We start from the raw sequence: 11817 nt of genomic DNA, 5'->3' as shown, positions 1-11817 counted from the left end.
GGCGGGTCCGTTAAACCGAAAGGCCGCTTCCAGAGCCTCCATTTGCTCGGCCCGGCCCAGCGCGGAGGTCGCGCCGTGGGGGCGGGGCGGGGCCTGCGCGCGCAGTCGCCCTAGCGGGCCTCGCCTCGGCAGGGGGCGGGGCGCCTATATTACGTGCGCGGCGCCGCCCCTGCGAGAGGACGTTGCGTGCTCGCTCGCGCCAGGCGAGTCTCCGCGTCTTGCCTCGCGAACTCGGTGAAAGGAATTGGCGCCGTTCGACACCAGGCGGGTCCGTTCTGCAGCAGCACTCAGCTATCTCCAGCAGCAGCCGCCGCCCGGGCCGACCAGCAGCCGCCGCCACAGGCCGAGGGAGCCAGCAGTCAGCGGTGAACCCGGGCCCTCACCATGAGTTCTTCGCCTGTTAATGTCAAGAAGCTGAAGGTGTCGGAGCTGAAGGAGGAGCTCAAGAAGCGGCGCCTCTCAGACAAGGGCCTCAAGGCCGATCTCATGGATCGACTCCAGGCCGCGCTGGACAACGAGGCAGGAGGCCGCCCCGCCATGGAGCCCGGGAACGGCAGCCTCGACCTGGGTGGCGATGCGGCCGGGCGCTCGGGAGCAGGCCTAGAGCAGGAGGCCGCGGCCGGCGCCGAAGACGATGAGGAGGAGGAGGGCATTGCCGCTCTGGACGGCGACCAGATGGAGCTGGGCGAGGAGAACGGGGCGGCGGGGGCGGCTGACGCGGGCGCGATGGAGGAGGAGGAGGCGGCGTCGGAAGACGAGAACGGCGACGACCAGGGCTTCCAGGAGGGGGAGGACGAGCTCGGCGACGAAGAGGAGGGCGCGGGCGACGAGAACGGCCACGGGGAGCAGCAGTCCCAACCGCCGGCGGCGGCGCAGCAGGCTTCTCAGCAGCGCGGGCCTGGCAAGGAGGCCGCGGGGAAAAGCAGCGGCCCCACCTCGCTCTTCGCGGTGACGGTGGCGCCGCCAGGGGCGAGGCAGGGCCAACAGCAGGCGGGAGGTAAGAAGGCGGAAGGTGGCGGGTGAGTGTTGCGTTGTGGGTGCGCGCGGCTGTGGGGACCGTGCCCCAGGCCTGCTGGGGCCCCTAGGGGCGAGCGCCGCGGGAGGTGGGGGCGGGGAGCCCCGGGGCCGCGGAGAGGTTCTCGCCATGCCGGCGGCGCCTCCATTATGTATGTCGGGCGCCGGGGGGAGCTGCAGCTGCTGCGGTGGGGGGGGGAGGAGGAGCCGAGGCGGGCAGGAGCGCCGGCCGCTGGGGCGCTGTGTGCGCGCGGTTCGGGCACATGTGGGGGGGGAGGGGAAAAGCCCGAAGGTCCCGGAGCGGGCGGGCTTTGGCGGCTCTGCGCAGCGGTATTGTGCAAGGAGCACAGGGGCTCGGTGTGACGTCACTTCCGGCGGGAGGCGCGGGGAGCGGGGCGGAAGCTCAGTACAATGCGGCGGCGGGGCACGCGGGCTCGGGTGGGGGAGGGGAGGTGGGCCCACGCTACCCCTCCCTCTCGCTTGAGCGCCGCGCACGTGGGCCCGGGCGGTGTCGCGCTTTTTTTTTTTTAATTTTTTTGAACTATTTTAAAAATGCTTTCTGGAAGGTTGCGGTAGGCTGGCAAAATCCATAACGTCTTTAGACTGCGTCACTGTCTCCAGTCCAATTCCAGACTTTTTTTTCCTTTAAATTCTCATTTGTGGTTTAAAAAGTCACAGAACCAGTCTGAAAAGAAAATCAGTAACAGCTCTTGAGGCTTGAAACAGGAAAAGGTGCTTTCCCCCATTTAGTTTTCAGCCTGGTACTTTAAGGCCGTGTTCTGTGTCGTTATAGGAGACGGCAAAACAGAACAGAAAGCTGGAGATAAAAAGAGAGGTGTTAAAAGACCCCGGGAAGATCATGGCCGAGGATATTTTGAGTACATTGAAGAAAACAAGTACAGCAGGTAGAGAATCCTAACCTAGTTTTCACTTGTCACCCATTCTTTATATGTGGTGGGAAAAGTTTTATCAGGAGACAATTCTGTCTTTCAGAGCCAAGTCTCCTCAGCCACCTGTTGAAGAAGAAGACGAACACTTCGATGACACAGTGGTTTGTCTTGATACTTGTAAGTGAGGCGGACTTTCCCGCTCTTTACTCGTTTTCAAGTGCAGTGTTATTTTTTTGGTTTTAAGTGTTAGGAAAGATGTGTGTTGATCTTAAAGTGCAGAAAACCAGAACTTTGTTTTAAAGCAGGAAGGTAGTGGCTTATGCTAAGGCCATAACCGTTTAATATTAATACCACTTCATTTGTATTGATTTATCAAGCTCTAGTGATTGGTAATAATAGTTTTATGAATTGGAACTTCTCAGTACTTAGGGATGTAAAACTAAATAATTTTCGTTTAGCTACCAGGAACTTGTATTTTAAAAATCTGCCTGTAACTTGTCCTTAGATTATATAGTTTAATCTTTTCTCTTGTGGAACTATATTAAGTGAGCTAAATGGGGGTAGCTGAATACTTACTAATGATCTTCCCATTAGCACACAAGTGTATTCCCTATTCTAAGGATTGTAATATTACCTTTCAATAACTGCTCTTTTGTTCTCAATTCCAGTTCAGTAGCTGCTGCTTTAACATAAGTTGATTTCTTCCAAAGACCTGGGGCAGCAGCAGTGGGCTATCTGAGCCACTAGCTTTCTTCAGCAGCGAATGGTATCAATGGCAGCGCTGTAAATATGCTACTTTACCCAGCTGGGTTGCAATTGAATATGAGGAAGTATTGCAAACCATGAAATGGGCTTTAGCTGTCAGATTTGTATTTTTATCCTTTAAAAAAATTCGACTAGTTTAGTATTTAATAACATCTTTTGTGAGCAGAACAAAAAATACAAATAAGTGTGTAGTTACAGGGCCTCACTTGATGGAAGTTAAGGGTTAAAAGCTTGGGTTCTCATGTTTCCCTGTACAAATCGTGTTCAGAGCCCTGAGAGTTAATTATGTAAAACTTGGCTGGTTTCTAACCACATACCTTTTATAGTCAATTACATCTTGAAAAGAAGTTTTGTTCTTTACTGAAATATAAAATACTTTGGAATTCACAAGTAGCTATAGGTATGGTTCAAGAGGTTAGTTAACATTGTGACTTAAAGGAGTTTTGGATCCCGTCAGCTAATATTTATCTTAAGTAAATTCTAATTGTATCAGCAGTCAGCAGGAGTTTTAAAGCACAAAGCTTAAGGAAAGCATCTAGATGAGGAGAGATCTGTGGATCCCTGAAATCAACCGCTGTCTAAGTGAACATTAGTGAGAACTGTGAAAAGCTGCCAGTTAATGAGCTCTAGTCACCCAAAGATAGCTAGGTTAAAGACTGGATTTGTATAATCCAGGCAATAGTTAATTCCTAGTCGTTGTGACACCTTTCCAGGTTAGGTAAAAGAAACTCAAAGGGCTACACGTTAACACTTAGACTGCCAGGTTTATGGGTTCAAGCTGACATAGTGACAGGTTTTCAGAATTAAGGCTCTGGAACCCTGACGTTGGTTTACAAAGCATGGAATCAGCAGCTCTCAAATATGTGGTGGCTTCCCTTCAGTTTTTAATTGTCACTGGTAATTGTACCTGGCTCTGGCATGCTTCCCTTTCATTTCCTGCTGTCCTCTACTGCTTGCCTCTAAAACAAGGTAAAGAGCAGAGCAGGTATGTATTAATGTTGCGTTGTCTAAATCAGCTAAAACGTACTTAAAGCACTTCAATTTTGACTTTAATTGGCGGTTGACCTTTTAGTTACATGGTCAAGGAAGGCTGACTTGGGGGGGAGTGGGGCTTAAAATGAGAATAGGAAGGAGAGCATGGTGTTAAAAGTTATGCAGTAATAAATTAGAAAAGCTAAATGTCTATGGAGCTGAAATAATTTAGATATCAAAAGAATAATTTGATATTTGATATAATTTCAGATAATTGTGATCTGCATTTTAAAATATCAAGAGACCGTCTCAGTGCTTCTTCCCTTACTATGGAGAGTTTCGCTTTTCTTTGGGCTGGAGGAAGAGCTTCTTATGGTGTGTCAAAAGGCAAAGTCTGCTTTGAGATGAAGGTAAATGAATTGTGACTTTGGGAGCCTATTCGTATTTATTGGTTGTACAGGTCAAAAGGAATTTGTTTCTCTGAAATAAAGGGATTCTTTTGTTCATTATTTTTTGATAATAGTATACAGAGATAGCCTACTTAACTGTAGCCCATATGAAATAAGCTATTGGGATTATCTTGTGTTTTACAGCTAATCATGGTAATTACTTGATTTTTAGGTAACAGAGAAGATTCCAGTAAGACATTTATATACAAAAGATATTGATATACATGAAGTTCGGATTGGCTGGTCACTAACCACAAGTGGAATGTTGCTTGGTAAAGTTTACATTTGAAGATAACATGCATTTAGTGTCTGGTGGCAGAATTACATGAGACCTAGAGTGAATTGTAAGCCTTGATCTGATTGTATTGCTATCTTAAAGTTGTTGTGTGCAGGCCAGGAGAGGGCTCTTTTTCCCCTTTTGTAGGTTTACAGGCAGTTGAGATACACTGCTCTTGACGTGTAGATTGTCAGTTTACTGTATGTATTCTACCTGACCTTATGTCACTTAGGCATTTGTTATAGATGCAAGGCATGCTAGCTAGACTGTTGGGTTAGTATTTTAAGCATAGATTTTAAATAGGTTAGATGAGTCCTTGGACTGCTTAGATACCAATTTTATCCCTTTTTTTATTTTAAAGGTGAAGAAGAATTTTCTTATGGGTATTCTCTGAAAGGAATAAAAACCTGCAACTGTGAGACAGAAGATTATGGAGAGAAGTTTGATGAAAATGATGTGATTACGTGCTTTGCTGTAAGTTACCTGTTATGTCATTAGCTGTACATATAAAAGTGCTCATTGATGTGGTGATAACTGTTTTGCAACTAGTTCTAAGTTATAACAGGAGAGGCTTAAGGAAAAACTCAGTGGTTGAATTTGTACTGTGTAAGTGTGGGACCTGAGTTTGGGTACCTTTCACCAATACTAGTCTTCAGTCAGATTCGTGAGGGAGGGAAGAAGCAGTCTACCTAAAAAGCCTCATGTTCCAGCTTTAGTGACAGGAAGATACCTGACATGGAACCCTGGCTACACACAAAGCTGTTGAAACTGGGAAAAGAAATGGCTATTGTTTGAAGGATCATTTTGAAAGAAGAAAAAAGATTGCCTGGAAAAAAAATCTAAGGGCCTGATCCTTGGGCTTTGTTGTTTATAACCATTAGTTCTTAGCAGTTAGCCTAAACATGTTAATGTGTATGTGCTTGGGTTGAGAGGCCTTACATACAGGTAAATAATTTAAAGCTGATTTTTAAAAATTTTGTTAAACAGAACTTTGAGACTGATGAAGTTGAACTCTCTTACGCAAAGAATGGACAAGATCTTGGTGTTGCCTTTAAGATTAGTAAGGAAGTTCTTGCTGACCGGCCATTATTCCCCCATGTTCTCTGCCATAACTGTGCAGTTGAGTTTAATTTTGGTCAAAAGGAAAAGCCATACTTTCCAATACCTGAAGACTGTACTTTTATCCAAAATGTCCCATTAGAGGACCGAGTCAGAGGACCAAAAGGACCTGAAGAGAAGAAGGATTGTGAAGTAAGTGTATTGTGCAGATGGTGCAGATTGTGTTGCGGATGGCATTGAGGGAAGGGTAAAGGATGAGATTATATACAGAACTCTTAATACTTAACTGAGAGGTAATGTAGTGATACAGCGTTTTCTTTTCTCACTGTAGGTTGTGATGATGATTGGCTTGCCAGGAGCTGGAAAAACTACCTGGGTTACTAAACATGCAGCTGAAAACCCTGGGAAATATAACATTCTTGGAACAAACACTATTATGGACAAAATGATGGTAAGTAACTATTGAGATTAATAACTTGAAGTGATTTGGCTAAAACAAAATGGGAGTACTTATATTTATACATTTCCCAGTGACTGCTTTTCTGTAGGTCCTTATAACAGCAATTTAGAGAGCAATGTCTAAAGCTTTTTTTGTTAACTATTGAAAGGATGCAACTGAATATATGATGATGCCTGGTTGCTGTAGTTCTAAGGTTTTTACAATATTTTGGTAGGTGGCAGGCTTTAAGAAGCAAATGGCAGATACTGGAAAACTGAACACACTGTTGCAGAGAGCCCCACAGTGTCTTGGCAAGTTTATTGAGATTGCTGCCCGAAAGAAGCGAAATTTTATTCTGGATCAGGTAAGTAGTAGCTTTGAAGTTAAACAGAAATAATTAACTGATAATTGAAAAGGTGTAAGATTAATATCTTCAACATCTTCCCTTCAAGACAAATGTGTCTGCTGCTGCCCAGAGGAGAAAAATGTGCCTGTTTGCAGGCTTCCAACGAAAAGCCGTGGTCGTTTGCCCAAAAGACGAAGACTATAAGCAGAGGACACAGAAGAAAGCGGAAGTAGAGGGGAAAGACCTACCAGAGCATGCTGTCCTCAAGATGAAAGGCACGAGATTCATTTCATTTTTACTGTCTTTTAAGTCTGGTTTGGTGATTTATACCTAGAAAATGACTTAGCCACTTTAGGGATTATACTATACTAATCTGGTAAATTAAGCTCTGTGTATGGTTTTTTTATTCTGCAAAGAATGTGACAAAGCCATGACCAGATACTGTGATAGTGAAAAAATTCAACATATTCAGAGATAATTAAAGATTGTAAAATTTACATGTTTATAAATTTACATGTTTAATTTGACTTTATTCACTGTAGGAAACTTCACCCTTCCAGAGGTTGCAGAGTGTTTTGATGAAATAACCTATGTTGAACTTCAGAAGGAGGAAGCCCAGAAGCTTTTGGAGCAATATAAAGAAGAAAGCAAAAAGGCACTGCCACCAGAAAAAAAGCAAAACACTGGCTCAAAGAAAAGCAATAAAAATAAGAGTGGCAAGAACCAGTTCAACAGAGGTGGTGGCCATAGAGGACGTGGAGGATTCAATATGCGTGGTGGCAATTTCAGAGGGGGAGGCAAGTTTGTTTATTTTGCCTGTTGTATTTGAAATGTGAAAATGAGCTGAGTTTTTTTTTTTAAGTTAAATAGGCATAGGTGTCTTAGATAATGATGCTGCTATGTTTAATACACAGTGAAGAAGTATATTAGGTATACTTAAAACTGGGCATTGCTTTTTTTTTATTAATGGTAAGATATGACTTATGACATTAGTATGTGACAGGACTAAACTGAACCCTTCTTGCATTTAGCTCCTGGGAATCGTGGTGGATATAATAGGAGAGGCAACATGCCCCAGAGAGGTGGTGGCGGCGGAAGTGGTGGAATTGGCTATCCATACCCGCGTGGCCCTGTCTTTCCTGGCCGAGGTGGTTACTCAAACAGAGGAAATTACAACAGAGGTGGAATGCCCAACAGAGGGAACTATAACCAGGTATTGACTATAGTTTGCCCTGAAATGTAGATGAATGGATATTGGGAGTCTTAACTGGAGGTGTTGACATAGCTATGAAGCAGTTTATTGGACTTTGCTTTTCAGGTCACTAATTAGTAACATCAGTGAGCTTGGGGTAAAAGGGTTTTTCTACATGCCTTCTCTAACACAGCCAACCATTTCTTCAGAGTTCTTACAGATGCTTTGTTTTTAATTTTCCATAGAACTTCAGAGGACGAGGAAATAATCGTGGCTACAAAAATCAATCTCAGGGCTACAACCAGTGGCAGCAGGGTGTAAGTAGTTTCTTAAATGATTATACACATTATATATAGTGTTATGTTTACAAACTCAGTTGGAAGTTCTTAACCTAGGGATTGAAGATACATATTAATAGGACAAGGTTTCTATAAATTGTTACTGTGTTACTATAACCATGAATAGGCTGGATTTTAACAGTTTTTAGATAAAGTAATTTAATACATATGGTCGTTTACTACTACATGGTCATTTTTAATAGTTTTAATTACATAAACTAACCCCAAGTCTTGTGTTTCCTTTTGTAATGTGTATTGGTAAATAGTATGGGTAATTGGTAAATTAAAATTAAGTCTCTGATGTAGAAATTAAGTGTCATAAATTTGTTTCCAGCAATTACTCTGAATTAGATCATTGTCATTTCCTAAAAACAATTTGAGTGGCTTATTGATGTTTTTTTCTTTAAAAACAACATTTTCTCTTACAGCAATTCTGGGGTCAGAAGCCATGGAGTCAGCATTATCACCAAGGATATTATTGAATACCCAAATAAAACGAACTGATACATATTTCTCCAAAACCTTCACAAGAAGTCGACTGTTTTCTTTAGTAGGCTAACTTTTTAAACATTCCACAAGAGGAAGTGCCTGCGGGTTCCTTTTTTAGAAGCTTTGTGGGTTGATTTTTTTTTCTTTTCTTTTTTGTACATTTTTAATTGCAGTTTTAAAGTGAATCGTAAGAGAACCTCAGCATTGTGCACGATAAGAGAATGTGTCAGTATTTCAGGGTTCTACATTTTATCTGTAAAATGTGACTTTTTTTTTTTATCACAACAAAAGTAAAATGTTGCTTTGTACCTGGTGTCTTTTATTAAGCATTTACTCCCCCATTTCTCACAGAGAATAACAGTCGGGAGTCATTGTCACAATGAAATAGCAATGTCAGCAACCAGATTCATGGAAGGACTGAGGGTCCTCATGAATGGCATTAAGATTCTGTACTGCTCATAATACACTCCATCCTCTCTAGATGGCCGGGCAATAGTGGAGGGGTAATCTCTGACAAAAAAAAAAGGGAAGGCTATTTTTTTTCTGCTTAACAATGGAATTGGCATAATTGGGATTGAAGATAAAATTTGGAACCAAGACTGAGAAGATGGAGTGTATGTAGAAGGGCTGTTTAAAAATGTAAACTTGGTTGCATTATATGTGGAGGCTCAAACTTGTGAAGGTTAAATACCACAAAATTTTCCATTTGTTCTGCATTTTGATTCTGAAAAGAAAGCTGGCTTTGCCCATTTTCTTATTAAAAAACTTGTTGTAAATCCAGTTGTCTAATGGGATCTATATGAAGTTAGCTATGTCTGTATGCCCTTCTCCCACAAAATACTGTATTACTAGTGTGCTTGTAGTAGTTAACTCCACCATCTTTGTAAGCTAATGAAATTGTGAGTCACCCATTTATATCTTAATTTTTAATCATGTCAGTTCTTGAATGGGTATCTCCTTAGCCTGCTGATTTCTTTTTCTTTCTAAAGAAAGTGGGTGGAGAAATTAATTTAGACGTTTGTTTGCAATAAAAAGAATTCATTTTACTCTCGTTTGGGATTCTCGCCATCAAGGTCTAAATCCCTTTATACTACAACTCCCAAGAGGAGAAATTTTAAGTGTGTGCTTTCTGGACAGCTTATTCTTTACTCTGTACTTTTCGAACATTTAGGTTTTAAAAACTTAAATGTATACTGATGATTTTATAATATAAAGTTGAATTCTTCCCCTCCCCTCCCCTCCCCAGACTGCTTTTAACATTTATGAGGGGCAAAGGTACTGGCTGGGAGAAGTTAATGCTCAGTTGATCATGTTTACAAACTGAATGGCTGTCCTCACCTGATAATATACATATATGATACATGAACTTTGGGAACAGATGCTTTTAGAAGCCATCATGCAAGCCAGTCGTTGATTTCACTACTACACAATGCTGCTAACTTAACTGTGATAAAAATCAGATCCCCTAATTGTAATTTTATTGGGTTTGCACAGAACACTTAATCTTCTAAAGGAGCCTCACTTATGTGAAGTGAGGAATCAGGAGTCAAATTGTAGAACTAAAATTAGAATTTAGCCTAGCGTGTTTTTAGCCTGCTTTTGGTAAGCTCAGGTTTTCCTGTATTGATTGCTGTACTTTTGTTTTAAGTCAGACTTTTTAAAAAATACTATATTATACTCTAGGAATTGCTACAGGCTAGCTTCTGCAAACAGGTAACAGGTTGCCTCAAAGTCCTACAAAGTAGTATCTTGACTTAGTTAACTGCTACAAACCATTGGTAGGAGTATCCTGTATTTACATTGTTAGGATTATATATATATGGAACAATTCAGACTTTTAATTTAGATCAGTATTGATCCTGATGCTTAATCTGCCTTTCAAAAAGTCTGTATAGACCTAGATTTCATGGCAACAAAAGGTCAAATAACAAAGACCATGATAGTGCATTGCCTAAAAAAGTTGGAGGGGAGAGAAAGTGATCTCACTAGTTACATCTCTGCATATAATAAATTTCTTTAATAAATTAATGAGGGAATTCATACAAAAGGGGAAAATGACAAGTTACTAAAACATTCCAAATATTGATAGGATCAGACTTGAAGGAAAGAACTAACTTTAATTATGCCCAGTGGTAAGCAAACTGAACAGACAGCATTGGTTTTTGAAACATGTTGGCTAGAGAAAACAGTAGAGCTTGTTTTTGGTTCAAGACATACTTTAAATCAAGCTGGGCATAACAGCACAAGCCTGTAGTCAATCTACAGAGGGGCAAAAGTGATACAAGTTGTTGGAGGGCAGCTTGGGCTATAAATACATTGTGAGGTTCTCTCTGCCCCCTCCCCAGGAAAAAAGTTCTTTTGTAGAAACAGTTAATGTAATTCAGTACCTGCAGAGCCAAAAGGTGGGGAAGGGCTGCCATTGTAGATAGTGGTAGAGCACTTATCAGGACCTAAGAGGTAAAGGAGTTAACATTGTTACAGGGAAAATAGTGTAGATTAATAGCGAAGAAAAAGGCTTTCTCATTAGTGAAATTAAGTCTATAGACTATACCACACAAATACTTTAATGGCATTTTAGGTAGTATGCACTTGGGTGAGAAAGCCTAGTTCAGTGCACATCAATGTGAATAGATTTTTTTTAAATGTAGAATAAACTTAAAACTAATTTTCCTTTTTACATAAATGTAATATAAAGTGAACAAAATTTGTAGCAGATAATTATGCCCCAACATGAAGTCGATTTTCTTAGATGAGCAGTGATACCTAAAGCTGTTGTGGGTGAACCTCACAAGAGCTTTTCTTCTCTAGAACATTCTGGTGCCTGGGTATTGGAGGTAATGTGTGGTAGCTGCTAAGTTGTAACATTTTCTTTTTTTCTTTTTTAAAGTAATAGCTAATAAGCCAAGGTGTGTAAGATCAGGATGATAGATGCATTGAGGGCCTAGCTTGGCCAAGGTCACTTGAAAAGGAGTAAGTTGGCATAAGCCGTAATCTGACTTTGTGGCTTGTCCAGAACACTGTTCTTTTGAGGAACCTTGTCCTTGTATGACTTTTAGCTTTGCATTGAAATAAAGGGGTAGATACAAGGCATAAATCAAATAATACGAAGATGAGAAGTCTAGGCGGTTTATTAATAGTCTCTAGTTTTTTCTTTTTTTTTTTTTTTTTTTTTGCTATTAGTACTTGGTATGGGTACATGTTTATAAGAGACAAGTATTTGAAGAACTTGGTCTAGCTGACTCAAGTTGGAGTACTCCTTGTCACTAACCTTTTTTTCCCAAAGCCCTTGGAAAATGAGCTGTAGTGCTGATTGAAAGGGATATATGCAGCATTGGTATAGAATAGTGGGTAGAATCAGGAATTTTTGCTTTATTTGCAAATTCATGGGACTCAAGATGCCCAATAGCAGGTTGAAAGTAAGAACTTAGGAATGATAATATGAATATGTTCTTTCCCCATTGTGTAAAAAAAAAAAGTACAGGAATTGAATATTGAAATGCCCCAGAATTTCATTTTATGTGTAAGGTGAAATTCAGAAAGCAAAAACTAATGAAGCCTCTTATAAAACCCAGTGCTGTAGGCTAAAT

At 41.3% G+C, this 11817-nt stretch overlaps 1 protein-coding gene across 1 annotated transcript; it reads left to right on the top strand.

Annotated features, from left to right (window-relative positions):
- Window positions 1-217: 217 nt before the first annotated feature.
- Hnrnpu (heterogeneous nuclear ribonucleoprotein U) lies at window positions 218-9006 on the top strand. The gene is made up of 14 exons (NM_057139.2): window positions 218-997; window positions 1808-1919; window positions 2008-2081; window positions 3912-4051; window positions 4263-4362; window positions 4729-4841; window positions 5355-5618; window positions 5758-5877; window positions 6101-6229; window positions 6318-6486; window positions 6754-7008; window positions 7243-7424; window positions 7649-7720; window positions 8170-9006. The coding sequence occupies exons 1-14, from the start codon at window positions 385-387 to the stop codon at window positions 8221-8223; spliced, it is 2397 nt and encodes a 798-aa protein (NP_476480.2). The 5' UTR covers window positions 218-384; the 3' UTR covers window positions 8224-9006.
- Window positions 9007-11817: the final 2811 nt, after the last annotated feature.

This window comes from Rattus norvegicus, chromosome 13 (assembly GCF_021556685.1).
Source record: "Rattus norvegicus strain SHRSP/BbbUtx chromosome 13, alternate assembly SHRSP_T2T, whole genome shotgun sequence".
NCBI classification, from domain to species: Eukaryota; Metazoa; Chordata; class Mammalia; order Rodentia; family Muridae; genus Rattus; species Rattus norvegicus.
The sequence above is the reverse complement of the archived record's forward strand: the minus strand, read 5'-3'. Positions and strand labels throughout refer to the sequence as shown.